Genomic DNA, 16,598 nt, shown 5'->3' on the forward strand with positions numbered 1-16,598 from the left:
TCACTGAAAAAGGAATGGTGTGAATGCCTTGATGTAGTGCCATCCTTCCCCAATTGTGTAACTACGTGTCCAAAGTTCTTTCCTAGAGCTGGGTGATGCTGTATTTTCAGAGGGAGTAGTTTCATTCAAATTGTGATTTGCTCATATCCTGAATTCCCAGCTGCTTGGCGCAATGTGTTAGCCCTTGTTCCCCGAAATAGACCTCCTGCTGCCTTTTGAAGTTTGAAGACACCAGCTGTCCCTTGCATCCTGTCATACCAGCTCTCCCTTGGAACTACCTGCATTTACTTCTCTCTCCCTCTGTAGCTCACTCATCACATACAAACAAAAACCACACATTCACATACTACCCCAGTACCTAAAGAGAATGGTGCCTGCCTAGCTACAGAGCTGGAAAATCTCTTCCTCACCCTGTATAATGTGCCCAGTGGTCCTGGCATTCTCCAAAGATTCCTGGGCACCAGCTCCTTTTCTAGATAAGGGTGATTAAGGAGGAACCTTCTTGGACCAAGCTGCAAAATTATTTGAAAACTTTCATTTTTGGATTTTCTGACATATCGCAAGCAAAGAGGCTTGCAGCTAGCATCTCTCCTGCACTGCCAACCTTCTGAAGGTGCTGTGTGTGTGAGAGTGAGTGAGAGAGACACATCTGTATTCCTTTTCTGTTCACCCAGTCACAGAGCACAAATCTACTTTGACACTTTCAGAAAAATGAAAAGATGGAATCTCGCAGGAGCCTGCCTGTGCCGGGGGGGAGGAGGGGAGCACTCACAGCAGGAGGGAAGTTGACTTTTCTTTATACATATACGGTTTTTTCCATGCAGAGTTTAAATTATGCCTGATAAAAGGAGTTTCGTGGCTGTTTCAGTTCTTTCAAACCCTCCTGGCTTCCTCCCAATTAAATGAGGTTTGTCAAAGCCACAGGGCTCTGCTGCTGCCGGAGAGGCGGACAAGCACTTCCTGCAGTGACATCTCAAATCCCCAAGGGAGGAGATGAAAGTGCCAGTGCCAAAAGACAGAGAAAGAGAGAGTGTGGAAAAAATAGGTACAGAGACAGACAGACAGTAAGACAGAAAGGGGGAGAGAGAGAGAAAGGAGAAATAGGAGAGGGAATGAGACAACAGATTGGCACAATGTGTCACTCTCCTGGACAAGATATAATATCCAAGGCATATTTCCATACAGGGGATGAATTCTTTTCACATGGGTCTATATACCATCTCGTGTTTATTGTCACTGGTATTGCACTGCATAGCAGTGAGAGGCACCTCAGTGGACAAGAAATTACATGTCGTTAGCATAGCAACGAATATGCTGGGAACAAAATTAAAGTCTATTGGATTGAAACAAGTACAGTATGATTGTACAAGATCATATTCATGAGCAACTCATTAGGACTGTACAAATTAGGCAAATTTGAATAATTCCCAACGCATCCATCTCCAGTGCTATGATCATGTAAGACATTTGTTCTCCTGTGTCATTTTGGTATCACATCATTTTGGAATTGAAATTTTGCATTCTGGTTGCTATGATAACAGCGCAGATTTTAAATATGTTCTGTTCCTACTCTGTTCGGAAGGATGCTGGGGGGTAGTTTCTGTCCTCAGAAGTTAAAAAGTTAAAGCAGGAGGGCAAAGAATGAGATGGTGATAAAGGTAAAAGTGGGGGTTAGACTTCAAGGGATGCAGGGAGGAACCAAAATAAGAGGGAGAGAAACCAACATAATCAACATAAAAAAATGCTCCCCCTGGAAATTCTTTTCTCTTTTTGTGAAATAATTGTAGCCTGAACTGTCCTTTACATAAGTTGCCCTGACAAGTTTGTAGCCAGAGGATATCTCCTAAAGGTTACTTCTGAGGGGAAATTGGGGAACCAATGATTCAAAGGCAAGAGCCCTCCTAAATAGCATCTTTGTGATTACTGAAATGAATGCTAATGGACAGACAGTGGCTGCTGGCCCGTGAGCCTGAGAGTTGGGTGACAGGAAGCAGGGAGCTCTTTCTTCCCGCTTGAGAACCTGAGTAGAGGGGGCTAGAATGCCGGTCTTTGTGCTCCATTGATACAAGATTGTGCACCAGATTGTGCACCTCCCCCCTCCCCTGCAAGCTTTAAGGAAGTTAAATAGGCAGCAGGTTTAAAACAAATAAAAGGAAGTTCTTCTTCACACAGCGCACAGTCAACTTGTGGAACTCCTTACCTGAGGAGGTTGTGAAGGCTAGGACTATAACAGCGTTTAAAAGAGAACTGGATAAATTCATGGAGGTTAAGTCCGTTAATGGCTATTAGCCAGGATGGGTAAGGAATGGTGTCCCTAGACTCTGTTTGTCAGAGGGTGGAGATGGATGGCAGGAGAGAGATCACTTGATCATTACCTGTTAGGTTCGCTCCCTCTGGGGCACCTGGCATTGGCCACTGTCGGTAGACAGGATACTGGGCTAGATGGACCTTCGGTCTGACCCAGTACGGCCGTTCTTCTGTTCTTAAGATACTGGGGAAGTGGTGTAACCCATGCTAAAAGAGTATGAGTCTTACTCTTCCCCCTACTGGTTGGTCCACATAAGAAGCTGCCAGCTAATGTACTCCACCTTTAGCGCCAATGACAGAGATTCAAGTTTTCAGCACGGTAGGTCCTAGGTTCAAACCCCACTCACAGTCCAGCTAGGCTCAAATACATCAGCACCCCAGTACTGCCGTATATTGAAGGGTCACGGTCCTACCTTTTTCAGGATGAACTGGTAGTCTGGAGCCAGCAATGCTGTCCCCTTTAAAAAGGTGTAGCAATTTTCACTCCTTCTCACCCTGAGCTACCCTATGACACAGCCCCCTGCCACAGCAATGCAGCTAAAGCCACAAGCTAGACCTGTGAATTGCATCCTGCTGCCTGGTACGGCTCAGTGTTTACTGCCTGAACACCAGCATGTCGGATGAACCATTTATGTGGAAAAACAGAGCTCCCTCTTCCTTTCATTCTAGTACCCCACTTCTAATGGCCTTACACCAAGGTAGCCCCCGAGGTTGTGTGCCACCAGAACTAAGGCAGAGTAATATTTGCCATAGCTGCAAATTTAGTTTATTTTTACATTTCGTTTGCCTTCAAAGGCTTTAGAGCTGTCCTTTGGGATGGGAAGGCAGCAAGCTGCGGCACTTTGTTGATGCAGGGCCAGCTCCAGGCACCAGCTCAGCAAGCAGGTGCTTGGGGCGGCCAAGGGGAAGGGGCGGCACGTCCGGCTCTTCGGCGGCGGGTCCCTCGATCCCTCTTGGAGGGAAGCACCTGTTGCCGAAGTGCCGCTGAAGAAGAAAGCAGTGCGGTGGAGCTGCCGCTGATCGCGTTCGCATTTTTGTTTTTGTTTTTTCCGCCGCTTGGGGCGGCAAAAACCCTGGAGTCGGTCCTGTGTGGATGGCACCAATATAGTCCTGTAGGAAGAACTTAACTAGAGAGCAGCTTCACCCAAGCACCCAAGACTGTGATGCTTGATTACCAGGGATAGAGGAAGCACAGAGGTCTGAACTTGATGTGCCTTTAAGTTCCCATTGGACTAAAGGCCCAGCTCAACAGAAGCTATAACAGCTATAACAAAGTGGGTGACATTCAGCCCTGTGCAGAGGATCAGCCCAAGGCCTATGGACCATTAAGGCTCACTCAACTCCTATTTTGAGGGGCTAAATAAGATTTAAGTGGTGCACGGGCCTGATGCTGGGCCTCTGCTAGGAGGGGAATTTCACCCTTTGTGAACTGGTGATGAGAGATTTCAAGACATGCAAGAGTGCTTCCCAGCCACCTTCAGGCACACACGGTGTGTCTGCTCTGCCTGGTTGGCCTAAAATTCCCCATTGTTGCTACCACCACTTCAGTTCCAGTGTGGGGGGGTGCTGGCGTCAACAGGGCACAGGCCTTTTAGCCGCTGTATCATGTAACTCTGCTCAGAGCAGGCCTGGACAACACAGTGGTTAAAACAGCACTACTCTAGTCAATGCCTATACTAGAGCTTCCACTGCTGCTACCACTGGCCCAGCTGCACCGGTGGGAAATTTCAGTGCAGCGTAGTGTAAAGTCAATAGGCAGCCTGCAGGAGGCTTCGGTCTGTGAAATAATCTCTTGACTGAGTCAGCTGCTTTGATTAGATTCTCAGTCACAGTTGAAAAGTTTATGTACTCGCATCAGTGTCCGACCACGTGCCTGATCCACCGCTGAGTTCTGCCGTTTGGATGGAGACATCCTCAGGACTCACTGATAGATACCTCATGTTGAAAGTCAATTTTAGATGCATTGGAAGTTTTAAGGCCATTTTAAATGTCTAAATCCAGTTTTAATATGTCTTATATGGGAGTGACTCAAAGTTCTGCCTTTGGTGTTAAACAACAAGCTCAATTCATGCTGGCCCATGAATCAAAGCAATCCTTTCTATAGGGCAGGGGTGGGCAAATTTTTTGGCCCGAGTGCCACATCAGGGAATAGAAATTGTATGCCAGGCCATGAATCCTCACAAAATTGGGTTTGGGGTGTGGGAGGGGGTGAGGGCTCTCGTTGGGGGTGCAGGCTCTGGGGTGAGGCTGGGAATGAGGAGTTTGGGGTGCAGGAGGGTGCTCCAGGCTGGGATCGAGGGATTCGGAGAGCAGGAGTGGGATTAGGGCTGGGGCAGAGGATTGGGGCGTGGGGAGAGGCTCAAGGGTGCAGGCTCTGGGCACCGCTTACCTCAAGCAGCTCCCAGAAACAGTGGTATGTCTCTTCTCCAGCTCCTACGTGGAGGCACGGCCAGGTGGCTCTGCACGCTGCCCCATCCACAGGCACCGCCCCTGCAGCTCCCGTTGGAGTGCCGGAGAGGGCCATTGGGGCACGTAGGAGCCGAAGTGGGGCCATGCCGCGGCTTCTGGGAGCCGCGTGGAGCGGCCCCTGACCCAGTGCCCTGACTGGAGCACCAGAGCGGAGCCGAGCCGCGTGGTGTGGCCCCCGACCCAACGCCCTGGCTGGAGTGGGGCTGAGCAGCGTGGTGCAGCCCCCGACCCAGCGCCCTGTCTGGAGTGAAGCCGAGCCGCGTAGTGCGGCCCCCGACCAAGCGCCCCGGCTGGAGCGCCGGAGCGGAGCAAACCCCAGACCCCGCTCCACAGTGGGAGCTCGCGGGCCGGCTTAAAACGGCTCACGAGCCGTATCCAGCCCGCAGGCTGTAGTTTGCCCACCCCTGCTATAGGGTTATTTCGGGACAATTTTCCAAATCTTTTCTCATTCCTTACTCAGGCAAAATTCCCATCAGCCTCAAGTGGCCTGATTTTCAGAGAGGCTGACTTGTATGGGAGTTCTGCCTGTGTAAAGACTGAGTGCCTTTATACCACAGCTGTTGGTAGCAGGCAATGCAAAGGTGCATCACCCTGGAGCAGGCGCTCCTGGAGGCCGAGTACCTGAGGCACAGGCCTCTGGAAATGTAGCCTCTGCTAAACCCTTTGAAGTGCCTGCAGCTGATCTCGTGCTGCCTAAGCGCAAGGAGTAGGACTGTGCCTGGCCCCTGTACGGGAGCACAGGGGAGTAGGGCTGGATGATGGGAAGGAAGGAAGGTTCCCTGTGCCTATTCCCCCATTCATGCTCCTGAAAAAGTACAACTAGCCTTGAGTATAAACTTCAAATTTTGGCCCATATGCGCTCTGGCAAACAAAGTGCAACAGACAATGCTGCTCTCAGTCACACTGGTGTAAATCCAAAGTAACTCTACAGTGGGCCTATGTTTAATAAGTAAATGTTCAGGCAGCAGAACATCCATGACTGATGAGTGCTGTTAATACCCTTGAATATTACAGACACCACACACTAAGAGGTTACTAGACAGTCTGTCTTATTTTGTCTAATTACAAAATTGTATTAGAGGTTTCTTTAAGTAGCACTTTTCCTTTAAGACGATTACAGGCAAATCTAAAAAGATTTAGTTGTCTTGTTTGCTGTGAAAGGTGCTGAGACCAGCAATACCATTTAGTCACTTTCCACTCTCGACTGCATTTCTGCCTTCATCAGGTTATCAGCAGAGAAGCGTAAATGGAGATGCAGTGATCAGATTTCTAAGGCACAAAAGTTAATGCTAAGTTTGAGACAGTGACAGCAAGCAGCCAGGAGCCTAGGAACTCAATTAGTCTGAAAGACAACTATCTCATTATCTTTCCCAAAATGATATAAATACATAGGAATATAAAAATTTAAAATAAACTCTCTCTATTGACTGTCTAGATGACTGAATTTCCCTTCTCAATTTCTTTAAACACCCACTTTAGTATTTATTTATTCTAAGCGCGAAGCAGCTGTGATAATTAGACTGTCAGATTCGGTAAGTTAATGAGGAGTCACTGGAGTGGAAGGTTTTGCATTTGTGAGATTGCTGAAGGAGAGAAGCTCTATGCCTTCGCTCTCTTTTCTTTTTCTTTCTTTTCTCCCTCCACTGGGTGGGAAGGAGAGAGCTTGGCAGTGCACAGATCGATCCGAATCCTTTTGATTAGCGGGTTGCATTCCCACCACTGTTCTGCCAAATAATGTTTTCCTATAGTTTGTTTGTTTTTAAAAAAGGAGCAAACAAACAAAAACATAGATGAGATTTTTAGGGGCAAGGGAGCCTGAGTTTAAGAAACACACCTGCATTCTCTCCTTCCCTCTCCAAAAATGCATAAGAAAGTGAGCTCTGAGAAAGAAGTTTCCAAACTAATTTATGTCGGGTGATATGAACTGCCAGTAGTAGCAAAGTAATAATGTAAGATTCCCCCTTCCTCACTCTTTACAAATGGAGGTAGTGTAAAGCAAGCAAAGTGATTACAGGTTTGCTTCAACTGAATCTTGAACAAAGGAATTTCAGCAGGTCTGCAGTTAAAAAGTTTCCCTCTTTCCACTGGCTAAACAAAGTTTCGGTGGATTTTAGTTAACTAAAGGGGGGCCTGATCCTGCAAAGCACACAATTAATTTTATTCATGTGATCAGTATTGAGATTGCTCATGCGCTGAAGTGTTTGCGGGATCAAGTCCACAGCTAATATGTTTTACAGCATCCTATATTTTGTTTTCTAAAGTGCCTACTCCTGAATTAAATGCCATATTTTTAACACCAGGAGTTGGGGACAACTGTGATTCAGATAAACAGTTTATCTGCACTAAGGGTACATCTATACTTACCTCCGGGTTCGGCGGTAAGCAATCGATCTTCTGGGATCGATTTATCGCGTCTTGTCTAGACGCGATAAATCGATCCCAGAAGTGCTCGCCGTCGACACCGGTACTCCTGCTCCGCGAGAGGAATACACGGAGTCGACGGGGGAGCCTGCCTGCCGCATGTGGACCCGCGGTAAGTACCTTGTAGTTCGAACTAAGATACTTCGACTTCAGCTACGTTATTCACGTAGCTGAAGTTGCGTATCTTAGTTCGAACTGGGGGGTTAGTGTGGACCAGCCCTAAGACTAATTCAAGTGGAAGGATTTGCCTGGGTGAACGTTCCACGTATACAAAACTATATTTCTCTGAACAGTGGCTTTGGGAAACATTAGGCAGATCAGAGTTTCTCTGGTGTGTCTGCGGCCATTGCTGCTCCCCCCCACAATTTTAGGTTAAGAAGCAGAGATATTTGCAGGTGGAGTGAGAGTGCAGATGATACAGAGCAGGTCTGTTGAGGAAAACATCCTTTTCAGTCTCTCTCCTCAAACTTGGTTTCTCCACAGCACAGTCACTGTTTACAGTTCCGGGAGTGAGGCTGCAGCCAGAAATCTGTGACCTATTTGCTCCTTACCAGAAGGGTCATCGCCAAGCCAGTTCAAGCAAGTTTTGGTGAAAAACAAGAATGTTCAACGGCCTTTTAGGTGAGGAACTAAAAGAACAGTGTTTGTTTTTCACTATAGAAGCTACTGCCAACATCCTCAACAAATGAGATCCCATAACGAGTCCCCATGTGGGCTGGTAAAGCCCTAAGGTGGGGAGAGCGGGACAGAAAAGGGTTACAGTCTCTTATCCCATGGCAAAACCCGTGGCTGAGGAAAGGTTAAGCAGGAAATTCTAAGAAGTTCTTATTCCTGAGCTTCCATCCAGGTGGAGGAAAGGGGGATTGCAGGCCTGGAGCCTCCAAACACAGCTGCACCAACATCCACAACAATATCCCACAGCTCTCAGAATAGCCAGACAGAGGGCAGACCCTTCTGCCACTAACCATGGGCCCTCTCCCCTACCCACCATCTGGAGGGTGTAGACAGGGGGAGGAGCAGACTCTGCAGGAGTGATAGCTCATAGGGTTAGCAGCATTAGCTCCCATGGTAACTTCCCCATCTCTGTTTTTAATAGCAACATGTTTGCCATATCAGCTCTCCTAACTCTCAGACCAGTGCCCTCCCTGTGAGGCCAGAACGCTTCCCCTTCCCCCGCACCTCAAATATTTTTGAATTTTATGTCATTCATAATTACGAGACCGCTTATCGTTTTTCTTTGCTTGGTCTGCATTTGCCAATGGTGAATTAATCAAGTTTTACAGTTAGCTTCTGAGCATGATCAGCAGTTGATTTTTTCAAACTTGCTTATTGATATTGGTTTCCCAAACATTTTTCAGTCATACAAAGAGATTACTGTTGAAGTAACTGGGGAAAGGTATAGGTGCTCTACTCATCTGAACAGGGTTAGTCATAACAAATGTTCCATGTCATGCTTAGATTTTGCACTATATTCAGGGGCGTCTATACCCTACATTAGATTATCTGAGCCTGGGAACCACTGAGGGATGGCTTCTCAGCTCCTGGGACTGCTCTTTGTCATATTAACCTAGTCTAGTTCTCCACAGATCTGGAGGCTGGAATTTATTGTGTAGGCCTTTTCCTTTTAGGGTTAAAAATGCCAAAAAGTGGGCATATTTCATACGCCCAGGTATACTCCCCACTACCACTCATATCTTCATTATCTAAGGCTATGTCTACACTTGCAGAGTTTTTGCACTCTTAGTTTCACCGGTGACAGGGAACCAGTAAAAGAAAAGCGCTGGTTTGTGTACTCACTGACTTCCACAGGTGTCAGATCCTGTTCACATTTGCAGCACTTCCATCCCCAATGAGAGCAGCGCACTGAGGGCAGCTATTCCACAGTGCAGCTCTCTCCATTTTGAGGATAGGTCTTGTGGGAAAGGAAGGGGGTGATCGTGAGGCATCCTGGGTCCCTGCTCAGCCTCCTCTCCCCAAACACTCATCAGCTCCAGTAGCTCAGCATTGCTCCAAGCAGGGGGTGGTTTGCTCCATGGAGCAGGCATTGTCACCTGGCCAGATGATAAGTGAGCGCTTGCCAAGAAAACGGGAAGGGGAGTTTCAAAGTTCCCGGGGCTTTACAGGGGGAGGGGTGGACGTCTGTTTACCTGGGGTCAAAGCAGCAGAGCTGCTGGCCAGAGTGGTCACCTAGGCACCGTGGGATATCCTCCGGAGGCTAAAAACTGTGTAAACAGGAAGAACGTGTCTTCACTTGCACATCACTGCAAAGTATCACCAGTAAGAACTATACACCTCTCGTGGAGGTGGTTTTCCGTTTGTGGTGAAACTTCTGAGTTTCACCGCAAAAAGTCATTGGCAAGTATAGATGCTCCCGCAGTTTTTGCGCAAAAAAGGGACTTTTTGCGCTTTAAATGACAAGTGTAGACATGCCCTGAGTAACTCAGCACACATGCCCTGGATCAGATTATGCTTTCAATTTCATCATTGTAAAACCAGGACCACTTCAGTAGATGGAATTACTTTGGGTTTAGATCAGCATAACAGTATTATCAGAATTTGGCCCTATGTGTGCTCTAATGTCTGAGAAGAGCTAGGTAAAGATGCTGAAATTGTCTTAAATCATAACAGCATTGATTTTACACGGTGCGTATTTCAGTTTTACTGGGAAATTGTTAACTTAAAAATCTCATTTCAGTCTGAATACCTTTTACCTACTATTGCAACAAATAACACCTCAGATCACTATTACTGAAAGAAAACACAGAAAAAAAGTTCAATTTTTTTCCAGTCTGTTTACTTTGTGCATTTGTCAGGAGATTTTATGCAGTCAGTTTTGCTGTTTTCTCTGTGCAGTCAGATATGTGTTCGCAGGATCAGGACCTGAGTAACTTTATTCTTGTCAGTAATTCCATCGAAGGCTCTAGACTACTCACTTGAGTAAAGTTATGCTCGTGCTTCAGTGTTTGCAGGATCAGAAACTTAATCAGTTTCCCCTGTTTTTTGAGTCTTTCACACACAAAATTTTTAAAATAGCACAATCACAAAAATAATTAATTTTTAAAATATTTACTAGATTTCACGTTGACACTGTTCCTTCTTATTTCCCCATCACACATACTCTCTCTCTCTTTCTCTGTCTCTCTCTCACACACACACACTTGCCTTACATACTAGACAAGTTAAATGTCAACTCAAGTTCTCTTCCAATGTTCAGTCACTGAGATGTAATCTAGTAGTGTACGAATTTAGATTTTTTTTATTTATATATTTTTTTTAAAAAGAGTGAGATGTTAAATGTAATAGAAATGTTTTTAGTATTTTAAAAGCTGCCAATCAAAAGCAATCAAAAATAATCTAAATAATGGTAACTTGGCATCTAAAGCACAACATTGTGCTCATGTATGAGAAAGTGAAACTGACTAGAAACAGTGAAACTGGCAGCCTGCTTTCACTACTCAACCTGAATGTGGTACATAAATAAAAACAAAGAACAGAACATAAAAGGTTCAGTGGTGGCTTTGCCAGGAACCCACAGTAAGGGGCACCACGTCATTGTCACAATCTCCTCCCTGTACTCCCAGTGCTCTGGGAGGAAATAAACTGTACCACGTCCAAATCCAGGATGTCATATGTTCCATGCCATAGCTCCATTCAGTCTCCACCCGGTTGTATCTCCGACCATCCATTGGACGGAGGGGGAATTTAGTGGCTCTGAGGAGCCTACTTCCCCTCTTACGCTGGTACCCTTAATGCAAATATCTAATGCAGGGGCCCCTTTATAGCTTTGTGCTACTGAACTAGCTGGGCCACAGGGGGTGTCCACGCAAAGCTTAGAGTTGTTTTAAATTTATCTTTAATAATAATCAAAGTCACTAAAGCAAATAAATCTGCAGAATATTTGGGATTATATATTTTTTCTTTCAATTTATAGATTTAGCCCATCAAGAACTTTCTAGGCACAAGATTTTTATCCTGATAGCATTCTTGGTTATAGGGGCAGATTCTGCTCTCTGTTACACATGTGGACATCGGGCATGACTCCTCGGAAATCAGCAGATTTACACTGATGTAACTGAGAAGACAGTCTGGTCTAGGGAGATTTCTTTATAAAAGTCACCTTTCAGTGGGAAAGAAGGAGACAGTGCAGATGCCCTGATGTGTCTTTTGTATTTTTTAGAAAGCAACGTCAGGAAGATTGACTTGGCAACCAAGAAGTAAAAGCACAGTGTAGAGTTTGGACCTTCCAAATAAACCCAGCCATTTGTCTCTTAATAGAGAGATCCCTGGACCAGAAGATTGATGAACAAACAGGACTGATGGGGGTTGACAATTGAAAGAAAGTAGGGACTGATCCAAGGCTTACAGAGACCTGTCAGGCCTGGGGCTTGCCTACAATCTCCTCCAACAAAAGAGCTCCTGAGGGAAGGAGGGGATTAGTCTAAAGTTGAGTGAAGTTTCCAGGGAAGATGGTTTCTTGGATAAAGTTACCAACAAAAGGAATTGTTTGAGACTATTTGTTATAATTTCCAAGGGGGAGCTTCTGCCATTACTAACAGGATTATCACTCTACTGATTCCTCACCAGCAGAGCATTAGAAATGTGCATTGTGGGCCAGCTGTTTAGAGCCTAATTCAGAGGTCTTCTTATGCTGTATCCAAAAGATGTGTAGGTGTTGATGAGGGCGAGGGCAGTGAGGAATTAAGATGATTGAAAACAAAGATTGTTTATGGTAAAATTGTTGCACAGAGCACTGATGCGCTAATGAGTTAACAGCCGGTTTTAATCCCCTTGATCTCTGGGCTGCTGACAGACTGTGAACAGAAAAGGTGCTCTCTGATGTCTCCTGACGGAGAAGGCTGGTGGGAGTAGCTGGGAGTTCTTTTACTCCTACCACATTTCTCACAGGGATTCTTCCTGGAAGAAGTTAGAAGAAGAGTTCTTACTAACAGTGCTTTTCTCTGTTTCATTCAATCATCTGAAGCACCTTTGCTCATCTCCTAGTATTTGGGGAAGTCCAGAAACTGGAAGCCTCAGCATAGCCTCAAAGCAAAGCTGTGAGGGAAATTTAAGCAAAGAAATGATTCTAAAGGCCTGATCCTGCTAACCTTACATGCATGAATAATCCTTACTCACCTAAGTAGTGCCATGGAAGTGAATGGGAGAACTTGTATGAGCAAGGAATATGCTGATGATTAAAGTGTGCAGGATAAGACCCTAAATCAGTGATGACTTAGGACATACTTTGAATTTCTTAGCATATTTCACAACCTTAAAATACGATCTAGCTTGACAGGGAGACAAACTATGACTTTTCAATTTCTACATTTTATGGACCTAATTCTCATTTACACTAAGTCCCTTTCACACAACCTTAATGTGGGTGTTACTTATGCCTCCTTTCCAGCTCCTTTGCAGTGTCACAGGGAATTTAGTGTAAATAATATGACCCTCTGATTCTGATTTTGAGCTGATCTGTGCAGCTTTAAATCAGGAGTAATTCCACTATTCAATGGGGTTATACTGGTGTAGGTGTGCGATAAGCAAGAGCATAGATTCATAGATTCCAAGGCCAGAAGGATCCATTCTGATCATTTAATATGACCTCCTGTATAGCACAGGCCATAGAACTTCCCCAAAATAATTCCTGGAGCAGATCTTTCAGCAATCTTGATCTAAATGTTGTCAGTAATGGAGAACCCACCAATTTACCCTTGGTAAATTGTTTCAATGATTAATTACTGTCACTGTTAAAAATATATGCCTTATTTCTAGTCTGAATTTGTCTAGTTTCAACTTCCAGCCACTGGACCATGTTATTCTAGCAGAGAAAGATGGAGAGCATCTTTCGCTGCTAGAATAAAGAGCCTGTTATCAAATATTTGTTTCCCATGTAGGTACTTACAGACTGCAATCAAGTCATCCTTTAACATTCTCTTTGTTAAGCTAAATAGATTGAGCTCCTTGAGTCTAGCACTATAAAGCAGGTTTGCTAATCCTTGAATCATTTTTGTGGCTTATCTCTGAACCCTCTCCAATTTATCAACATCCTTCTTGAACTGTGGACACCAGAACTGGACACAGTATTCCAGCAGTGGTTGCACCAGTGCCAAATTTAGAGGTAAAATAACCTCTTTACTCTTTCTCGAGGTTCCCCTGGTTATCCATCCCAAGGATCGCAACAGCCTTTTTAGCCACTGTGTAACACTAAGAGCTCACTTTCAACTGATCTTTTTCAAAGTCACTGCTTCCTAGGATAGAGTCCTCTGTCCTGTAAGTATGGCCAGATTCTTCATTCCTAGATGCACACCTTTACATTTAGCCGTATTAAAATGTATATTGTTTGCGGTACAGTTTACTAAGCGATCCAGATCGCTCTGTATTAGTGAGCTGTGCTCTTCATTATTTACCACTTCCTCATCTTTTGTGCCATCTGCAAACTTTATCAGTAATAATTTTATGTTTTCTTCCAGCTCATCAATAAAAATGTTACATAGTGTAGGGTCAAGAACAGCTCCCTGTGGGAACCCACTAGAAACATACCCACTTGATTAATGATTCCCCATTTACAATTACATTTTGAGACCTATTAGTTAGCAAGCTTTTAAGCCATTTAATATGTGTCATGTTAATGTTATATAGTTTTATTTTTTAATCAAAACATCATGCGACACCAAGTCAAAGGCCTACAGAAGTCCTAAGTACATTACCTCAACACTATTATCTTTGTCAACCAAACTTTTCAACTCATTAAAAAAAAAGATATCAAGTTAGTTTGACAGGATCTATTTTCTATAAACCTATGTTGATTGCTCATAAATATATTATCCTCCTTTAATTCTTTATTCATTGAGTCTCCTTTGAGCCACTCCATTATCTCGCCCCAGGATCAATGTCAGACTGACAGGCCTATAATTATCCAGGGGATCCCATTTACCCGTTTTAAATGATGGCACAACATTAGCTTTCTTTCAGTCTTCAGGAACTTCCTCAGTGTTCCAAGACTTATTGAAAATCAACATTAACCATCAGTTCTTTTAAAACTCTTGGATGCAAGTTGTAAGAACGGCCATACTGGGTCAGACTGTCCTGTCTTCTGACAGTGGCCAATGCCAGATGCTTCAGAGGGAATGAACAGAACAGGGCAATTATCAAGTGACCCATCCCCTGTTGTCCAGTCCCAGCATCTGGCAGTCAGAGGATTAGAGACCCTCAGAGCATGGGGTTGCATCCCTGACCATCTTGGCTAATAGCCATTGATGGACCTATCCTCCATGAATTTATCTAATTCTTTTTTAAATCCAGTTATACTTGCAGCCTTCACAGCATTCCTGGCAATGAGTTCTTCAGGTTGACTGCATTTTGTGAAGAAGCACTTCTTTGTATTTGTTTTAAACCTGCTGTCTGTTCATTTCAAAGTTACTCCTGGTTCTTATGTTGGGGTAAATAATACTTCCCAATTCACTTTCTCCACACCATTTATGATTATATAGACCTCTATCATATCCCACCTTAGTCGTCTCTTTTCCAAGCTGAACAGTCTTGTTATATATAGAAGTTGTTCCATACGCTTAACCATTTTTGTTGCTCTTCTCTGTACCATTTCTAATATATCTTTTTTTGAGCTGGAGTGACCAGAAATGCATGCAGTATTCCAGGTGTGGGCAAACCATGGATTTATATAGTGACATTATGATATTTACTGTCTTATTATCTATGACTTTCCTAATGGTTCCTAACATTGTTAGCTTTTTTGGCTGCCGCTGCCCAATGAGCAGATGTTTTCGAGAACTATCCACCACGACTCCAAGATCTCTTTCTTGAATGGTAAAAGCTAATTTAGACCCCATCATTTTGTATGTCTATTTGGGAATTACATTTTCCAATATGCATTTATCAATACTGATTTTCATCTGCCATTTTGTTGCACAGTTGCCCAGCTTTGTGAAATCCCTTTGTAACTAACTAATTCCTGATGTCAGATTAAAAGAATTAATGGACACAAATCCGACATCAGGAATCATAATACTCAAAAACCAGTGGGAGAACACTTTAACCTGTCTGGCCATTCAATGACAGACCTGCGGGTGGCTATCTTACAACAGAAAAACTTCAAAAACAGACTCCAACGAGAGACTGCTGAGCTGGAATTGATATAGAAACTAGATACAACCAACTCAGGATTGAATAAGGACTGGGAATGGCTGAGCCATTACAAACATTGAATCTATCTCCCCTTGTAAGTATTCTCACACTTCTTATCAAACTGTCTGTACTGAGCTATCTTGATTATCACTTCAAAAGATTTTTTTCTCTTACTTAATTGGCCTCTCAGAGTTGGTAAGATAACTCCCACCTGTTCATGCTCTCTGTATGTGTGTATATATATCTCAATATATGTTCCACTCTATATGCATCCGAAGAAGTGGGCTGTAGCCCACGAAAGCTTATGCTCTAATAAATTTGTTAGTCTCTAAGGTGCCACAAGTACTCCTGTTCTTTTTGCGGATACAGACTAACACGGCTGCTACTCTGAAACTTGAGTAATTCTAGATCATCTGCAAACTCTGCCACCTCACTGTTTACCCCTTTTTCCAGATCATTTCTGAATATGTTGAACAGCACTGATCCCAGTACAGATCCCTGGGAGACACCGCTATTTACCTCTCTCCATTCTGAAAACTGACCATTTATTCCTTCTCTTGGTCTCCCGTCTTTAACTAGTTACTGATCCATGAGAGGACCTTCCCTCTTATTCCATGACTCCATGGTTGCTTAAGAGTCTTTGGTGAGAGACTTTGTCAAAGGCTTTCTAAATGTCCAAGTACACTACCTCCACTGGATCACCCTTGTCCACTCTCAAAGAATTCTAATAGATTGGTGAGGCATGATTTCCCTTTAAAAAAGTCATGTTAACTCTTCCCCATCAAATTGTGTTCATCTATGTATCAGATATTTCTGTCCTTTACTATAGTTTCAATTAATTGGCCTGGTACTGAAGTTAGGTTTACCAGCCTGTTCCCTCCTGTGATTTGGTAGTCTGTAGAACACCCCAACTTGTGCTTTATCTATTAAGATACTAATTAAGACCTGAAGAAGAGCTATGTGTAAGTTTGAAAGGTTGTCTCTCTCACCAACAGAAGTTGGTCCAATAAAAGATATTACCTCACCCGCCTTGTCTCACTGATCCCTAAGCATTCAAGATCATTTTCTTCAGAGTTACTGTGACACAAAAACAGGTAATGCCATTTTTGACATACAGTGCTATTCCACCTCCCCTTTTGCTCACTCAATCCTTCCTAAATAAGTTATAACCATTAATTTTAACATTCCAGGTGTGTGACTTACCCCATCAGATTTCAAGTAATACCAAATATATTAAATTTAGGCTCATAGATTACTAA

General features: G+C 44.0%; 1 protein-coding gene across 1 annotated transcript in view; it reads left to right on the top strand.

Annotated features, from left to right (window-relative positions):
• CDK15 (cyclin dependent kinase 15) overlaps nucleotides 1-7,790 on the top strand; it is a 49,113-nt gene extending 41,323 nt beyond the window's left edge. The window contains exon 13 of the mRNA XM_024196484.2: nucleotides 7,681-7,790. Within this exon, the coding sequence (XP_024052252.2) occupies nucleotides 7,681-7,790 (110 nt within the window). The remainder of the gene's footprint in view (nucleotides 1-7,680) is intronic.
• The last annotated feature ends 8,808 nt before the right edge of the window (nucleotides 7,791-16,598 follow it).

This window comes from Terrapene carolina, unplaced genomic scaffold (assembly GCF_002925995.2).
Source record: "Terrapene carolina triunguis isolate 2854851 unplaced genomic scaffold, T_m_triunguis-2.0 Scaffold62, whole genome shotgun sequence".
In the NCBI taxonomy this organism is placed as follows: Eukaryota; Metazoa; Chordata; order Testudines; family Emydidae; genus Terrapene; species Terrapene triunguis.